This window comes from Tachypleus tridentatus, chromosome 4, assembly GCF_004210375.1.
Source record: "Tachypleus tridentatus isolate NWPU-2018 chromosome 4, ASM421037v1, whole genome shotgun sequence".
NCBI classification, from domain to species: domain Eukaryota; kingdom Metazoa; phylum Arthropoda; class Merostomata; order Xiphosura; family Limulidae; genus Tachypleus; species Tachypleus tridentatus.
In genome coordinates this window covers 92181878-92200014 of record NC_134828.1, presented here as the reverse complement: position 1 = coordinate 92200014, position 18137 = coordinate 92181878, and the positions used below count along the sequence as shown (strand labels likewise).

General features: G+C 32.0%; 2 protein-coding genes across 8 annotated transcripts in view; both read right to left on the bottom strand.

Annotated features, from left to right (window-relative positions):
* Positions 1 to 2933, bottom strand: part of LOC143249695 (myotubularin-related protein 10-like) — a 78207-nt gene extending 75274 nt beyond the window's left edge. The window contains exon 1 of the mRNA XM_076500002.1: positions 2507 to 2933. Within this exon, the coding sequence (XP_076356117.1) occupies positions 2507 to 2698 (192 nt within the window). The 5' untranslated portion in view covers positions 2699 to 2933. The remainder of the gene's footprint in view (positions 1 to 2506) is intronic.
* An 8452-nt stretch (positions 2934 to 11385) lies between these two features.
* Positions 11386 to 18137, bottom strand: part of LOC143249694 (SKA complex subunit 1-like) — a 35378-nt gene continuing 28626 nt past the window's right edge. For 5 of the 7 annotated variants that reach the window (XM_076499997.1, XM_076499996.1, XM_076499995.1 and 2 more), the window contains exons 4-6: positions 17351 to 17479; positions 13605 to 13774; positions 11386 to 12174 (exon numbers count right to left, since the gene is read on the bottom strand). In XM_076499997.1, coding sequence (XP_076356112.1) covers positions 12002 to 12174; positions 13605 to 13774; positions 17351 to 17479 — 472 coding nt within the window. In that variant the 3' untranslated portion in view covers positions 11386 to 12001. The remainder of the gene's footprint in view (positions 12175 to 13604; positions 13775 to 17350; positions 17480 to 18137) is intronic. The other 2 variants (XM_076500000.1, XM_076499999.1) reach the window with 1 other exon arrangement.

Sequence of the window (18137 nt, the reverse complement as noted above, 5' to 3'; positions counted from 1 at the left end):
TTAGGGTGAATACCCCATTGGCAGCAAAAGTGCATGCAAGGTCATTGCAGCAACACCAGGGTTTCTTGAGCACTATACCCAAACACCAGCATCAGACACAATGTCCACAACACCCGTTGAGAACTTCCAACACTGGTACTTGGTTGACTCTAGCCCAAGTGGACAAGCCGATTGACCCAAGGGGGGCCACCCAAAGGCTGCCCATCTACAGAAATTCAAGGTCAAAGTGGTGTGTTAGGGTTGGACTCTTCAACCACTATGATCCTCTCCTCTCCTTCACGGGTTGCCATGAACGGCAAACACATGGGTGGATGTTTAGATCCCAGAGGAAGTAACCAGAAAGAACAGAACCTTCCCTGAGAGGTCCCCTCACCACGTACAGGAATCCATACCAAGGGGGTATTGCTAGCAAAGTGACAGAGTACCCTTCAGGTCACTTGTGCAATACGCAACATTTTCAAATTAATTTTCTTTAGTACCCTAAATGCTCCTTTTGAAAGATACTCACATTTCCTCTGGAACATGGCTAAAATTTATCTATTCATTTTGACTGACAATGTTGTTACTATTTTTTCTATCACCATATATGGTCTTTCTAGAGCACCTAACAGTATAATAGTAGTGATTAAGTAGTTGCTGTTCTTGTGGATGCTGGAGGTATCCCATGGGTTCTTCTGAATGTTAACATAAGGAAGACTTGGCTCGCATCTTTACAGCTGGAATCATCTTCTATGGATAAGAATCTTGTCATACCAACAAAAATATAACACAATCCCCGATTAATTTTCTGATTTCATGTTACACCCTTCCACCAAACACTCATTAGTCACAGTGGACATATTAGTGAAGGGTCCTGCTAAAGCCAAAAACTGACATCTAGGTGGTATTATCAAGGATGCAGAAAAAACCAACAATTATAAACAGTATTGAGTTTGCAAAATTGTTAAGTTCAGAGTGATGGAAGAATTGACAAAAATTATTGAAAATTATGAAAAGGATATCATCCTTCACAGCTGTTTTCTAGCTAAGAGTCTGACCTACTGATCACAGATAACAAACAACCACAAATCACACCTTTATATGGCAAAGGTCGAGAAAACAAAATCTGAATCAAGTTACAGTTCAATTACACAAGTTAAAATGTCACAACTAATCATGAAGTAACAAATATACAGCAGTGAACCTTTTAATCTTTCAAGGCTATCCTTGCACATTTCATTCTTGAGAGAAATAAAAATTTAAAAAAAGTGTAGGATCCTGATGTTCTGGTTGATAAGTCTCTTCAAAGATTTCTCGGTTAATGTCATGTAAATAATCAAACAAAATTAGTGTTTCTGATCAATATTATTTTTGATTATTACAACTATAAAAGTCACATGTAAAAATTAGTGAAATGTAATCAATTAATAAGCTTTATGTTTAATTAATAACCAAATTCCAATAACTACCTAGCTTTAGATTCAGTGAATTCTGATTATTATATGTTTTAGTTTTATAGTATATAGTTACAATCATGACAAACTTGATTAAATACATTTAATCAATCTATAATAATACTTTATCTACTAACTTGCAATTAGGTTATTTTTTAAACTGTTTTATTTCTAATCTAAACACCTAGCTAAAATTTGACCTTACGCTTTTAATACAAAAATTTATTTCAAAATTTTCCATTCAGATCAGTTATCCACATTTCTTGAAATATCTTGCTATTTTTTAAAGTAAACTGTTTTAAAGGAACATTAATAAAAATAATAAGGCTATGTTAGCTAAAATTCAATAGCTTTTCACAAATTCTTAACCATATCTTCTACAGTAGTAATAATAGGCCTAAAACAGCATGTTATATGTTACAATCTTTCACATGATTAATCAAAGAAATTTCTCATAACCTGAAGAAATGCAGCAGCCTCTTGTAAATAGATTACAATTTATATTTCTACTCTCTACTCTTCCTCATATGATGTAATGAACTAAATAAATCATTAAAATTTAATTTAAAGGCCTTCTGTCACCTACTGCTACTAATCCTAGTAGTGGTAATACTATAATTATCAAAAGTAAAAGTCAGAGTAAAATTTTGTGGTTGAACTTAGCTAATAATATCGGCTTTGATTTTTATTAATTTGAGGAATTAGTTTGGGATTTTTCAATATTTTTTACCATGTAATAATGTTGATTGACCTACTACTAAGCTTAAAATTAAATAAAGCTTCGAAGTTTAAGAGAAAACGCGTTATATTTACAATTACACTAAAGAAGCAAATTCAAGTCTTGCTTAATTAATATACTAGAAGCAATACTATTACTATTTGTATTATTAGTTACAGCCAGCACCAGCAGCTTAACTTCCTTCGTCTCACGACACAACTTCAAAAGACCAAACTCAATTTGACTGAAATTACAATTTATGTCTCACTTTCAGTATCTATCACTAAATGCTTTTAACTAAAAATTAAACGTAATCAGAAAAAAATAATATTTCATCCGATATTTAGTTACTTACCGGAAGATCAACTGTCAAGTTGCTGCCACTTGCAAAGTTTTCCTTATTATCACTATCAATGTCAAGCCGACTCCCGTTACTGGAGGTAGTTTTATCGGCATCATGACCATCGTCATCTGCGTCAAAATCTACGTAAGATTTAAAAGTTCGACTTACCTTATAACAACCAATTTTCTTTTTCTGAAGAGGCATTACTTTAAAATCATACCTTTTTAAATCGACTTATATTAAATCAAGACACTAAAATGCATTTGGATTTTCTTTTTCAACCAATTTTCAGTTTAACAACGAAGAACGTGCAAAACCACTCGCACGTTCAAGTCCGATAACATAACAAACCCAATAGGCTATTTCACTTATAAGGAACTAATTATCAAATCAAATAGAGGGCGCTAAAAAATAACAACAAAAAAAGGATAAACAAATCACAAGCTGTCTTTTAGATAGATGTTGCTCTCTTGATACAATGAGTCGTTGTTCAAAAGGCACAAAGTTTACAACTTCATACAAAACAATTTATTTGTCTGTTTTAACAGTGCTCCTATTATGTAGAATCGTTTGTTTCAGCAGCCCACCAGAGCTTGTTCATCAAATGCAAAATCAGTATCAAAATATTATCTTATTACATTTAATAACTTCTAATTTATTTCAAATAGATTGTGTTACTAAATTAAGATTAAAAATAAAATTACACTTTTGGATACAACGAAAAATAAAATTTTAATTAGATATTTCGGCAAGTAACAGTCATCGAAACTAGTCGAGTGAAATATGTAATAAAGATTTAATATCTTATGAAGCCAAAACACGTCGTTTTGTTTTCTGTTGTATATTAATGATATGATATTTGAACATAGAAAATACTTACGTGATGCAGTTAACATATTAAAATTGACTTTAAAGACCAAACCACACACAGGAATTTTTCGAAAAGCACATCAGATGATCATTTATCAAGAATATGCATTAAATAAGCTATTTAGTACGCGAGAAAAAAAATTGTCTACTCTTTCACACACGCACTCAAAGGAATGTGAAAGTGAATGTCTCATACTTTTAGTTAACCGTATTGATACACAAGTATAATACTCTTAGTCTTAGAAACTCATACGTTAAGTAATAACATGATATAAAATTAATACTGATAGAACTCAAGATTCTATATTTTGGTTGTAGTTTACACAATTTCAGCTAAATACTGTTGTCGTTTTCAGATTCACTGATTTATCTTCGCGTATAAGTTGCTGAATAACTGGAGGTTCGTCAGAAGACGTTTTGCGATGCAGAATTTGAATTATCTTAATCTCAAATGAGTCTGAAGCAAAGAAATAAACTGGAGATAAGTAACACACAGTAAAACATTTATAACAATAAAAGCTCTTTAGGTATATACATATTTACAGACACGCCCGTGATACAACTAATATTTTACAAACAACAAAAGTGTGGCAAGACTCGATTATTATGGCAATTAGTTTCCAATCTGTGAGCCATGAGATTAAAACCCAATATCAAACATATTTACTTTTTGAGTTATGGGTTTTAAAATGTGACAATCAATCAAACTATTTGTTGGTAATTAGTAGCTCAAGAATTGGTGGTGGGTGCTGCTGACCACTTGCATTTTCTCTGACCAACAGTTGAAAATTAGGGACGAGTATGCAGTCTTAGTACTTTTGCCATAAATAAAAATAAACAACAGAATACAAAGAAATTAGCACGTTCCTCGAACAATTGTTTTATTTGTTAAATTGTTTTATTTATATTTCCTTTGCTTCCCGTGCTTATTTTATTTTTAGCTTAAATTTTCAAGAATCTGCATTTTGCAGATTTATGAGCTTTCCAATGTGTCTAAATACTATAGCGTGAAGTAATGTATATTCAGTTCATTCAACGATTGGCATAAATCTACAAACAACTGATATTTGAAATTAACTCCTTTGTCCATACAAATTCAAAACCTTATAATTATGCTAATTTCCTCTATATATGCTCAAAATTGTAAATATTTGTTTTAATACATTTTGAAATAAGAAACAAACACGTAAATATGGCATTCAGACACACAGATAGCCAATACAAAAACTCAAACTCTCCACAAAAACACAGGTTCGGGACTGTTAAACAAACAAATAAATATGGCATTCAGGTACACAAATAGCCAATACAAAAACTCAAACTCTCCACAAAAACACAGGTTCGGGACTGTTAAACAAACAAATAAATATGGCATTCAGACACACAGATAGCCAATACAAAAACTCAAACTCTCCACAAAAATACAGGTTCGGGACTGTTAAACAAACAAATAAATAAATATGGCATTCAGACACACAGATAGCCAATACAAAAACTCAAACTTTCCACAAAAATACAGGTTCGGGACTGTTAAACAAACAAATAAATATGGCATTCAGGTACACAAATAGCCAATACAAAAACTCAAACTCTCCACAAAAACACAGGTTCGGGACTCATGATGGCGAGAAACTCGCGTGAAGTAAAAGTGTATTCTAAAGACGGCTGATATGGGCATTAAATATTTAATTAAAGTGGAGAACAACGTTTCGACTTCCTTAGGTCATCTTCAGGTTAACAAAGCGAGTTTGCAACTGTTAACCTGAAGATGACCTAAGGTCGAAACGTTGCTCTCCACTTTATGTGAATAAAAGTGTTAATACCCATCTCTAGAATACAGGTTCAGGACTGTTAAATAATGAATAAATTAGAATAGGGCAATAAAGGTAAAAGTGCTCGAATGTAAGAATCAGGAAAAGAAATCTTTATTTACAATAAAGTGAAGTGTACTTTACCTATGAATTAACTTATGTAATTAGAATTATAAGCCTTAACACTTACATCTGAATTACTTGGAGTACTACGGTTTCGTTTGTTTGTTTATAGCCAAGCACAAAAATACGTAATAAACGAAACCCGGTTTTTGGAGTATTATGTGCACACAATGCGAATAATAATTGTGCAGCACCTGAACCTTGAAGAATTACTCATTTAATTGCTTTAACTTCTGGTTATAATAAACATTTCGTAAATTTTGTGTCCTGTGATGTTATAAATATTCAAAACATTTTAAATATATTTATCTCTTATTTTTACGCCATTTTTATTTATATTGTCAATTTTTAACAAATTAAAAAATTCTTCGTTTTTAAACTTTCTGCCTTTTTATCCCATAGCAGTGTGCCAGTTTAGTTGAATGAATATTTCCTGAACACATTATTAGAACAATATGTAATAATGTTTCGAGAGTTAACATACCAGATTAATATTTTACACTTAAGTAAAATTGTGATAACTTTCAATCTGTTTACCTTCGTATTTAGTTATAGGCAAACTTTTGCACACACTCTATGGACTTAATATCTTGATTTGTTTTATTTATATTTAAATAGTTTACTTTATGTACTAATAATATACTTCAGTTATAATCGTAGCTGCTAAGAGTTAAAACCAGTTATCTGTTTATTCAGTTACATTTCTGAGCAAGTATGTAAATATTGATTTATTATATAATTTATTTCAATATCTTATATACTTTTATAATAATCTTTGAAATATATTTTTTATGTTTTATATTTTTGTGTGTTTCATAATTTAGTTTGCTGATTTTGTTTGACAGTGCAAGTTACAAGCTGTGTTTATTCTTACAAATTTTTTGTATAACATGGATCTTTCAGTCTAATTATTGGTAGCATTCATTATATGGACAAAATATTTCATACAGTTTTAACAATTTCTCACCAGATACAGACTGCTAATACATCCTTAAAATCTTTTAAATAATTCCAGTTCATATAGTGTAGAACATCTGGAACTTTTACGAAAGCCGCGATTTTTCGAAAGCTGTTATCTTTATTCTTTAACAGCGAATTAGTATTCGGTGTTTTCGAAGCTTAAAACACCTTATATAACACATGAGATAAGCGGTCAGAAATTCTTATAAGGCTTAAGCTCTGGCATTCTCAAAGTGGAGATGCTGTCGACAACTGAACAATCAGAGAACAGCACGTAACGAATACTCTACCCTCCCGATGTGACTATTCTAAACCAACTAGTTGGATTCACTGTCACAGTTTTCGTGTATATTGCGTGCAAATGAACAGGAAGTGTAAAATGAGAAAATTATTGACATAGATATTTGTGACGTCAGTGATATTTACAGCATACCGTTATGACAACACGGAAGTGTTAGTTTTTGTTAGAGCTCGTGTGACTGTGACTTATTTCTGGTAATATTGCAGAGTGTATTTCAGATATTTCAGAACAGCTGGTATGGGTATTAACACTTTTACTGATAGCAGAGAATCAGTAAATCAGGTTTAAATCTCCAAAGTCAATAAATGCCTCTTTATAATCTAAGTGTATGTATATTTTTTCATTAAAAATGACTGTTACATACCTTTCTCAGATGCAATCAATTTTCAGTGGTAACCCTTCCCTGTGACCACAATGTAAAATTGTATTTCTTATACATTTCTTCCAGTGCAACTAAAAACAGGCTAGCCACTGTACAAATGCTGACCGATGGCTTTAGACCATAGGAACCTTTGAGCAATAACATTTTATATCCATAAGAAGTTCTTCAGATGCAAGCTTAAAACAACTTAGAGATACATCAAACCAGTGCTGCATGGATGTTACTTCTCATTCCATGTCATACACTCATATTATGTTCTAACTGCAATTTGTTCCACAATAAATGTTTAAAAAATATCTAATAATGAAATATTCTAACATACTAAAAAACTTAGAACTGGGTACACCTTTTCTTTTGGTATGAAACATTAATAATACCAGATTTCATCTTCTTGGAATAATTTTCTCCATTCATAATTATATCAATCAACCTAACCAATATTTTTTACTACAACCAAGACACTGAATAAATCTGTTTTCCCTCAAATGAAATGTGAGATTACATATTAATTTTATCTTTACAATGAAACATCCTCTTCATAAATATTTCAGTGTAAAAACTAAGAATCTTTTCACTTGCATTAATTAAGATATTATAAGAGCTTAGCATGTTAATGATGCTTTACAGGCCAGTTCCACAGTTTACTTCAAATACTAGCATCAACATTTGCATAAAATCTTTAATTCTTTTATCATCTTGTTACATACTTTTTCTCTCTATGTCATACAGCTCACATGGAATGAACTGTGCAGCAATACTGAGTATGGCTGGACGTCTCTGGGTCAAAGGCTGATAACACCCACAGCAGACATGTGTCACATATAAGCAGCACAAGATTGCTGGATAATCATTTTTCTTTATAGCATCATCCCTCCTGCTATACCTGTAAACATGTTTTTCAAGATATTGGCCATTATCAGATGTCAAGGCCATCTTCTTCAACTACTTAGCAGATTTCCCAGCAATCATTTTTGTTTTCCATAGCATCAGAGGAATTCTTTGAAGACTCCTTGCTTTTCTTGCAGGATGGGCTCAAATGATTTTTTAACATTGAAAGCACTGAAGAACAGAAATTCATGATGAGCACTCTTCTCTTACTCTCATAGAACAGTCTCACTATGACACTCTGTTTTCTGTTTACCATCACCATCTGTCAACTTCTTGGCTGTCAGCATATTACTGATCTCATTGACTTTCTGTCTGGACTCTTTGCTGATGGCCAGACTCCTGTAAACCAAGTACTGTCTGGATGCAAATGGACTAATCAATATCTGTCAAAAAGAGATAGCAGAACACATCATATATGGACAGTCACCGGAGTGATACATAACATTGTGAACTTTCTATTAAGCAGTTCACAGACTTCAGATAGGTAGTTTTTCATATCTGTTGATTGCTTGCAATAATTATGCAGATCCTTAATGAGCTTCTCTGCCCAACCTTTAAATAGTTAGCACAACATTTTACAGGCTTTGTGGATATGATGACACATCACTGCTGTGTCAGGCAATTGGGGAGCATTTGCCTTGAACCTCTGTTCAGAGTTCACCAGCACAAAAATAAGGTTGACCCAGGGTATTGCCTTCTCTTCAAATAACTAAATGATATGGCCATATAGAGGCTGAGCATCTCCCTTTATAACTTCCAGAGATGTTCAATTACCAACTTCAGTGATGTCGAGAAAATACACTTGTAGAGAAATATGTACGCAAAAACGGCTCTCGTTTGGGTTGAGAAAATATTTTACGTAGAAGATCAAAACGTTGTTGCATACAATTACTTGTTTCTTGTTTTGCAGAAGTAGTTGACCAGAACAACCAAATGTCACTTGTGCTCTCATCTATGTTCAATGAAAATAAGAGTTTTACAGATGTTCTTCACAGTTTATTCAGAGTTTTTCCATTCCATGTTTCATCTTGAAGAATGCAGATGAACAGTCCATCCAGAGCCTTGTTGTCCTTAGAAATGTTCAATTGTTTTTCAACTAATACTATGGTCACCACAAGATGAGCAATATTTCTGCATTAATCCATAACCATGTGAGTCTAACAAAGGACATAAGAAGGTATATGTATATACATAACAAAAGATAGTTTTATTAATCAATATTTGTGATGATATCATAAAATCAAACATGTTTCAGAGATACATGTTCTTCAAAATAAGTAGTATCCCAAAGGAAGGTAAACAATCGTTTTCTGACACCTAGGGAACTTGCATACAGTTAAATGGAACTCTGGAAAGTGCAGTATAAATATTTGTTGCACTGTAAATACATCTATTAATTTTTCTTCTAGTAAGCCACCATTTCCATTTACCATCCCAACTGATAAATAGTACTATGTAACAAATTTTTTACTTTTTCTTGTTCCTGGGCAGAAAGTGTTATTTCCCAATTGCTTATGCCTAAAGTAAGTGGAAAAAACCTATTTTTCTCCTCAAACTTTGCTTTTGTGACCTGGGAACATATAACGAAAACATGATGGGAGACTATATTTGGGAGCTGATATGTGAAAGTGATTTACATTACAGTCACAAATCTCAAAAAAACTACTCACTTCTAAACATTTTTGTATAACTTTAGTATAAATACATGTAAATCTTGATTCACATATTGTTTTATTCAGACCTAATGTAAATGAAAATGTGCAAAGTTGCTCGTTTTTACATAGAAAATAGGTTAATTTCTAAATTTCAATATCCAGATCACAAAAGCAAAGTTTGAAGGGAATAATGGCCATTTTCTGTACTTATACAACAAAAGCAATCGAGAAATAACACATACTATCCAGGAACAAAATTTGTGTTACATAGTGTAGTTCATAATTTGGGACACATTCACATTCCAACTTGTATCATCCTTGGCTATCCTTTCACACACTGGCACCAGGTGGCTTGAATGTCTCATTAAACTAAACATTCACATTTACAGTCACCTGTGGTTATGTTCTATATGTTAATAATCCATTTTCTTAACTTTAGTTTGCTAACATCTGGTAGTCAGTTATTCTTGTTATCTTTCATTTGTACATCCTCAGTGATCTACAATTCTTTACATACCTTGTGATGCATAGTTCAGAGTATTCAGTAGATAGAACTTTGACACACACATTAACTTTCCTAATGAAGTTTGTCAGACTCCCTCTATATACTCCATCTGTTTGCAGTTTTAGCAATCACCCCCCGACCATGTGCATTTACTTTTTGCTCTACTGTCTGCTTTTTTGAGGCAACCTTCCTCCTCTTGATGCACAACTTTTGCTGTTTTTAATATTCAGAGGGGAATATTCACATTTGCAAATAATTAGAAGTGTAGTGTTAATCAAACACTGAATGATAATGTTTGACTGTGTTTAATTCCATTAGTATGCATAAACTGTCTTCTCTATTGAGGCATGGGAAAGGGGGTAATATGCTAGCACTGGTGGTACTAAGAGGTACCAGAGCTGGGGAGAGGACAATGTATTTTCACTGTGTCCTGTGAAAAGTCCTCTGTTCCTCTTTGGTAAATGAGTCACCTATTCTGGTTCATCATCCATGAACATTAAATAGTTGATCACTGTAATCTCTAAACATAAATAGCCTAATTATAACCCACTCAGAACTTGTCAAGCTCCTGCCTTTAAGTCCAAGCATTTTCATCTCAAAGACATTGTGTCCATTTACATTACAATGGCTAGAACAGCTCTGTGCAACTGTCAGAACATGACTGATTGACTCAATAATGAAATAATCCAACATTGTTTTAATCCAAGTTTCATAACTCATTTCAGGATAAATGGTTCAACATATCTAACAAATATGTCAATATATGAAAAGAGGGAAGTCTACAAAATGTGTTTTTGATGCTGGATGGTGAATTATAAACATGGATTTTGGTAAATTATATTTAAACTTTACCTGAAAATTTGCTGTCTTCACAAGAGCAAGAGAGAGGCAGACATAACTATACTCCACAACTTTGTACGGTGGAATAACCTGTGCAGAGCAGCCAATGAAAAAGTCGCATTGTAATTATGTGTTGGACTCTTTGTTTACACAACATTACAAATATGTGAACATCTTAGCAGTGCAGGCTCAACTTCCCTATATTTTAAAACTGGATTTACATAAATCACAGAAAATGATCCACTTGATGATGGAAAAAAAGAACTTCTGCAAATCTTCAGAAAATTTTCATTTTAGATTAATGTAAAAAAAAAAAAAGAGAGAGAGAGAGAACAGGTAAGGACAGAACAGATTGTTGTAACAAGCATTTAAAAATGTATTAGTAAACTACATGTCGCAAGTAATAGCTGAATTAAAAGCTAGGCATGTTCTTACAGACATGTTGTGGAAAATGTTTCACCTAAAGTGGAAAGCAATAGGTAGTATTTAAATTATCACCATTTCTTATTGTTATGCACAATGTGTTAGAATATCTTTGAGAGCCATTTTCAACTCATTATTCACTTTTGTTTTTATTAAGAGAAATAATTCATTTGCTATAAATTAATAGCTATAAATATTACTGGTAGTGTTCAGTAAAGTTTGATGGTTAATTGTTAAATTAATACACTTTCACTTAACTTCAGATGTGGAAATTTGTCAAATCTAATTTATCATACACATCTTTAACAATAAAAATTTCATACTTTTACACAAGTTATTTTTACCTCAAATGGAGGATTACAAATAAATATTTTTACCACATTTTTTACTGATTATAATTAATATTAATGGCAAATGAAATCAAATATTCAAACTTAAAAAACTCAAATTGGATTTCAATAATTTTCCTTTAAAATGCAATTTTCAAAACTGACCAATTTTTTTAATGATGTTTTTGTATGTATTCACTATTTCTTAGTTTATAACATTAAAAAGAAAATGGTTTTATACAGATAGTGAGCTTATTGAAGAAAAGTATAAGGATATTCATAATGACAGTTATAAAAAAAAGTTTTAGAAATCATAGATACATCAAAATTCAAAATATAAAAATGATAAATGTTTCATTCTTTTCATTTACATTAGCAAAATTATCCTTCCTACTGTTTAGTGTAACAGTGCTGCTAGGACTAAGAGTTCAAAGGACTGTGAGATATCACAGTGAACCTGACTAATCCACCAGGACTACGTATTTCCTTAATTCGGCCACAGTGCCTAAGAATGGTTATTGCCGAACGCGTGACATTGTCCCACTGTATGTTGCTATAATTGGCAAGATCCTCTTGAATACAAAACCACAAACCTGAAACAAAGATATATAAAAATGACTATTTACCAAGATTAGAAAATAGATTTGCCAATGGAACATTTTATAATAGTAGTAATGTGATAAGTAAAAAAAAAAAAAAACCATCATCAAAAAGTTTTCCATAGAAACTGAGGAAAACAGAAAATTCTATGAAGGGAATGATCATGAATATCACATCTCTAGAAATAACAATACAACTATGTTTAAAAGCAGCAATGTTTAGAAGTCATATCTTAACCACAAGACCAGCACTCTTGACTTAATATTATGCAATAAATGTTCAAATGGTTGGATAAAAGCAATTTTTAAGTGTTCAATCAGATATGTCACAACTTATTCAAATTTCATATTCAACAAATGTAATAAATTAACAAACAAAACAGTCATACTTACTATACAACTTTTAATCAAGATAAAGAATATAATTATTCATATATAAAAGTGAATAAAATATTTTGGTAGTGTTAACATATGATCTTCAAACTGCATCACATTATGTATCTGAAAACAAAATTTTTTTTTGTAGAGTTGTAAACAGCGTTAATGGTAAACAACAGTCACATCCTTCAACATAAAAACTGCCTTGTGCTTATGGGTTTTCAATATTTAGAAATGCAAATAATTTATCCACCAACACTCAACTGGTTTGTTTAGAAATGTGCACAAATCTACTCAAGGGCTATTGGTGATAACGTTCCCTAATTTAGCAATGACAGACTAGAGGGAAGGCAGCTAGTGAACACCACCCACTGCCAACTCTTGGGCTACTCTTTCACAAACAAGTATTGAGATTTACCATCACACTAGAATGTTCTCACAGCTGAAACAGTGAGCAAGTACAGTAATAGATATTCAAAACCATGGCCTGCAGATTGAAAGTTGAATGCCCTAAACACCCAAATGTTTTCAAATAAAAATGGCATAGCATGGCTCAACTTGGTTTATTTCACTACTTTAAAGGGTTTGAACTTGTTGTTTATTTTTCACTTAAGTGAAAGGATAAGGAAGGCTGAAAATCAACTAAAAGACTCCAAAAATTCAGACAACAATGGTTAACAACTGTCAAATAGATTGTTATAAAATATGAAATACAATTTGATTTCCAGATAAATATGTGTTCAAAACAATCTTTTGTTCTAATAACAATAAAAAAGATGTTAAAAAGAAATTTTTAGCTAAGTAGTTTAAAAAAATGAGAAATGTATAAACTATTTCATTAGGATCTATTGCAGTGGTAGTTTTGATGAACATTAACAATAATATACATGAAATAAAGGATTGCAAACTGTTACAATATGAAATGTTACATTTCTTAATTCAGTTGGTACATTAGTTTAACAATAAAACTTATAGTAGTTTTAATGTAAACGGACATTGTACATGAATACATTAACCAGAACAATTTATTTTCAAACTAAATTTACCTTGAGTTTCTTTATTTTCTTGAGTTTTATAATCTTTATATTTTTTTAAAGCTCCCTTTTCCAACTGATTTCGTGGGGTTTGTAGCAAGGCATACTTTGCTAACAGAGCCTTGTTCAATCCATCAATAACTCTGTTTACTGTTTCACAGTTCAATCTTCCTTTCATATACCTGAAAAAATAAATTGTACATTTTTTTATTATTGAACTTTCTTTTTTAAATTATTAAATACTATTTCCAATGATTGAGAAAGAAGTTAGTGAAGTATTCGGATTAGCATTAGTTACTGAGTATTAAGATATTCATTCAATTAAGTCATATGAGCCATATGTTTGTAATAATACATATAGGAACTACCCTCCCAAAATTTAATTTTTGTCCCCGAGTTTTGCTCGCCATTAAGTATGTAAAAAGATAATACATCAACACTATCCATTTCCTTTATAATCTTAACCATCTACATCAAATCCTCTTCTTTTTTTTTTTAAGAGAGAACAATTTCAGAGATTTTAATCTTTTTGACAACCACGCCATTTCAGTAACCTTCCTCTGAACCCTTTCCAATAATTCAATGTCTTTACCAAGGTAAGGAGACCAAGACTGAATAGATTACTCAAAACATGGTGTAACCAGTGACTTATACAATCTCATTATGATCTCTTTAGTCTTGAATACAACATTTCTGTAGATACAACCTAAAATCCTATTTGCTGTACTGCTTGCAACAGCACACTGGTTAAGTGGCTTAAGAAACTGACCAATCATTACATCATGATCCCTTCCTTTCATGACACTGTTACAGTTATTCCCATCAAGTTGTAGTTACAATTCAAATTATAATAATCCACATGCATTATCTTACATTTATTATAATTAAAACCTATCTGCCATTTATTTGCCAAATTCACTAATTGATCTAAATCTTTTGTAATGGAGCAGCATCCTTCTCACAACTAGTGACACCCAGGACCCTAAAATCTTCAGTAAATTTAAGTAATTTATTGGCTATTCCTTCATTTGTTATTGATCCTAATCAAAAAGAATAAGGTCCTGAGACTGAGCCTTGAGATACCCACTTGACATCAATCCATATTGATTGAATTAAATTTTAGTGACCCTCTGCTTTCTTCTATCCAGCCACTCATCTTTCCAATTTGCTAACTTATCCTAAATCTTTCACAAACTTCTTATGTGGCACCTTGTCAAACATCTTCTGAAAATCCACATTCACTAAATCCACACCTATATCTTCATCCACTTAAGCAGCAACCTTTTCACAGAATGTCAAAAGATTTGTAAGGCAAGATTTTTCCCTTAGTGAAACTGTTGTCAATGCAATAAAATTCTAAACTTTGTTAAATGATTTTGCAAAGTGTCTTTCAACAGATTTTCCAAATCATTTCCCACAACTGATGTAAGACTAATGGATCTGTACTCTGTAATTACTGGTACAATTGTTATCATCTCTCTTGAAGAGAGAAACAGTATCAGCTAACTTCCAATTCTTTAGTACCCGTCACAATATTTTAATACTATTATACAACTAATGCTCTTTCTATATGTTTACTTTATGTATGCATAAACTATAAATATACTTTCTGCTTCTTCTATACCAGTTACCTATTTCTTTAGTATGGGCTTCATATTTATATTATTGGACAATGACCTTCTTTCATTTTGAATATTATCATCATAAAATTTTAGTACATCATACAAGTATTTCTTTGTTTAGTTTAGAAAATTTGTTTGTTTTTGTCATTTTAATTTTGTGCAAAGCTACAGGAGGGCTATCTGTGCTAGCCGTCCCTAATTTAGCAGTGTAAGACTAGAGGGAAGGCAGCTAGTCATCACCACCCACTGCCAACTCTTGGGCTACTCTTTTACCAATGACTAATGGGATTGATCATCACAATATAACACCCCCATGGCTGAAAGGGCGAGCACGTTTGGTGTGACAGGGATTCGAACCCGCGACCCTCAAATTACTAGTTGAGTGCCTTAACAGACTTGGCCATGATGGGCCAGCTTAGGAAGTTTTAAATTCCTAAGTTTTTCAACTCTTGTTTGATATTTTGATTTTATTCTTTTACTAAGTTTGTTTTGTAAATATGTAATTTACACAGTAATTTACTATGGTCATACTGGTAATAGTAACACATCTGATATTTTTTTCCTTTGTAACTAGTGAAACTCAAACTTCTTTGGTAAATGCTTCCCCAGTAGATGATATAAAAAATAAAAAACATTTTTCATTTCATTCAATCCTGAGAGACAGGAGGCAGCAAGGCTAAACACCAGCTAAAGTAAAATAACTGTCCACTAAAAAGAAAACAAATTTAAAGGACCTTCTTTCTTTTTTTGGAGAATCATCCCAACAGCAAAGTTCCCTCTTGACCTCATGGGTTTGAAAGACCAAAAAAAAAGTTGTGGTCTTTTTGTAGAGTGATATATCTATAGCATCCAAGTGTGTAATGCCAGATGTGTTTTATGATGCTACAAAGAGACACTGTGGTTTAAAATCGTATGATCATATATTTGGTCTAAACTTACTTTTTATATAAGCAAGGTGAAAGCACTTGATTCTTTTATCACCTGAAAAATTGAATGCTATATATCAAGTATGGCATGGCAAAGATTGAATAATTACTATATAGTCTATCAATAGGTTTATCCATTTTAATCACTGCTGCATTTCTAATTGAATTTCAAAGAGCAAAATTATCATATTAAGAACAGACGACAGAAAGAACTTAAAGTTCATAAACCAAACCAACTACTTATTTTAATGACAGGAATAGCAATTACCAAATAATTAAGAGCATAAATAAATAAATAAAACCACGTGTCATGATTCATAATAAATTTACACAGTTGCATTCCTCAAGGCCACTATTTCTTGATACCACCTTAACACTCCTACGAAAAGACGTTTCTAGTCCTGATTTCTCCAAGCCCGTTCCCCTGGCTGTGGTTTCGCTAGATAGTAGATAGGGACAGTGGGAATCTCGTTAATCCATTCATTAATGGATTTAAATGGCAATTTCATTTAAATACAAAATTATTAGCCTAATATTAATAACCTTTCAAGTTGCTCTGGGGCCTATTAGGCCCCACTTTTCGTAGGAGTGTTAACCAAAATCAATGAATTATTGGTTCATGTGCTGTAGTCAGAGATGAGACCAATTCTGTAAAGGTCATCAGATGATGATAAACAAACTTACTTGAAAACAGAATTTTTATATGTGTATTTTAGAGTATCTCAAAAACATTGCAGCCAGAAATTATGTTGTCATTGATAACTCTTAAGATCCATAATGATGTAGACCTAATAATAATAATAATAATAAATAAATGTCCATTTATTTAGTCTTAAAGAAAATATGTTTGATGCACATGTATGAGAAAGTTCATAATAATAATAATAAATAAATGTCCATTCATTTAGTCTTGAAGAAAATATGTTTGATGCACATGTATGAGAAAGTTCATAATAATAATAATAAATAAATGTCCATTCATTTAGTCTTGAAGAAAATATGTTTGATGCACATGTATGAGAAAGTTCATACGCACTTGAAAAAATATGTTGGGGGGATTCACACACATACACACATTTGCATTGATAAAAACTATTAATGGTATTCAATGTATTTTAACCTATTTTATATTGCTCATTATCTACTTATTATGTTAAACAACTACACATTGAGCTAGTAAAAAAAGTGGCAACATGGTATTGTAACTTACTTGGGTACACCAGTAAATTCATCAGGAGTTACATGATATATGTTGGGTACTTTGAGAATGGGTTTCTTTTTTGGTTTAACTCCTACTGCTTCTTTAGGACTCTGATCTTTAACCTTCTCCATTTCCAGCCTGAATAAATTATACACAATGCGTATATTTTTTCTAACTTACTGTATTTTGAAGCAAGTTAAAATTTTAATTTATAATGTGTACCTTTACAAGCTTATTTCAGAAACAGCTTAAAGTAATACAGTTAAAAACCAGAAAAATCATCAATGTAAATATTTACTACTGGACAAATGTACTGGTCATCCCTTAAGTAATGTCCAATTTTAGGTTCAGAAAAAGATAAAGGATTTCAAATGCTTTTAATGTTATTTAGTAAATAATGTATGTTCCATTATTATTAATTACTTCCTGTCAACAATTCACAAGCTTCTGAATGCCACTTCTATAAAATTCTTGGGGTTTGGAGAAAAAGAATGTCGAGAGAGTAGTTTTCACGTGTTCCAAGCTCTTTTCCATCAAGATAGTTCTGCAAACTTCAGAATACATGATAATCAGATGGGGTAAGGCCTGGAGAATAAGGAGGATGTGGAAGTTTTTCCCAGTCTAGCTCTTCAATCTTTACATGTGATTCTTGCTGTAAGGTGCCGTGCATTATCCTGGTATAACACAACACCTTTACGATCGATCAAAGCAGGTTTCTTTTCTTTCAGGGCAACATTAACTGTTGACAATAGATGTCTAATGCAATCATTACATTGAGTGGCAGCAACTCAAAGTG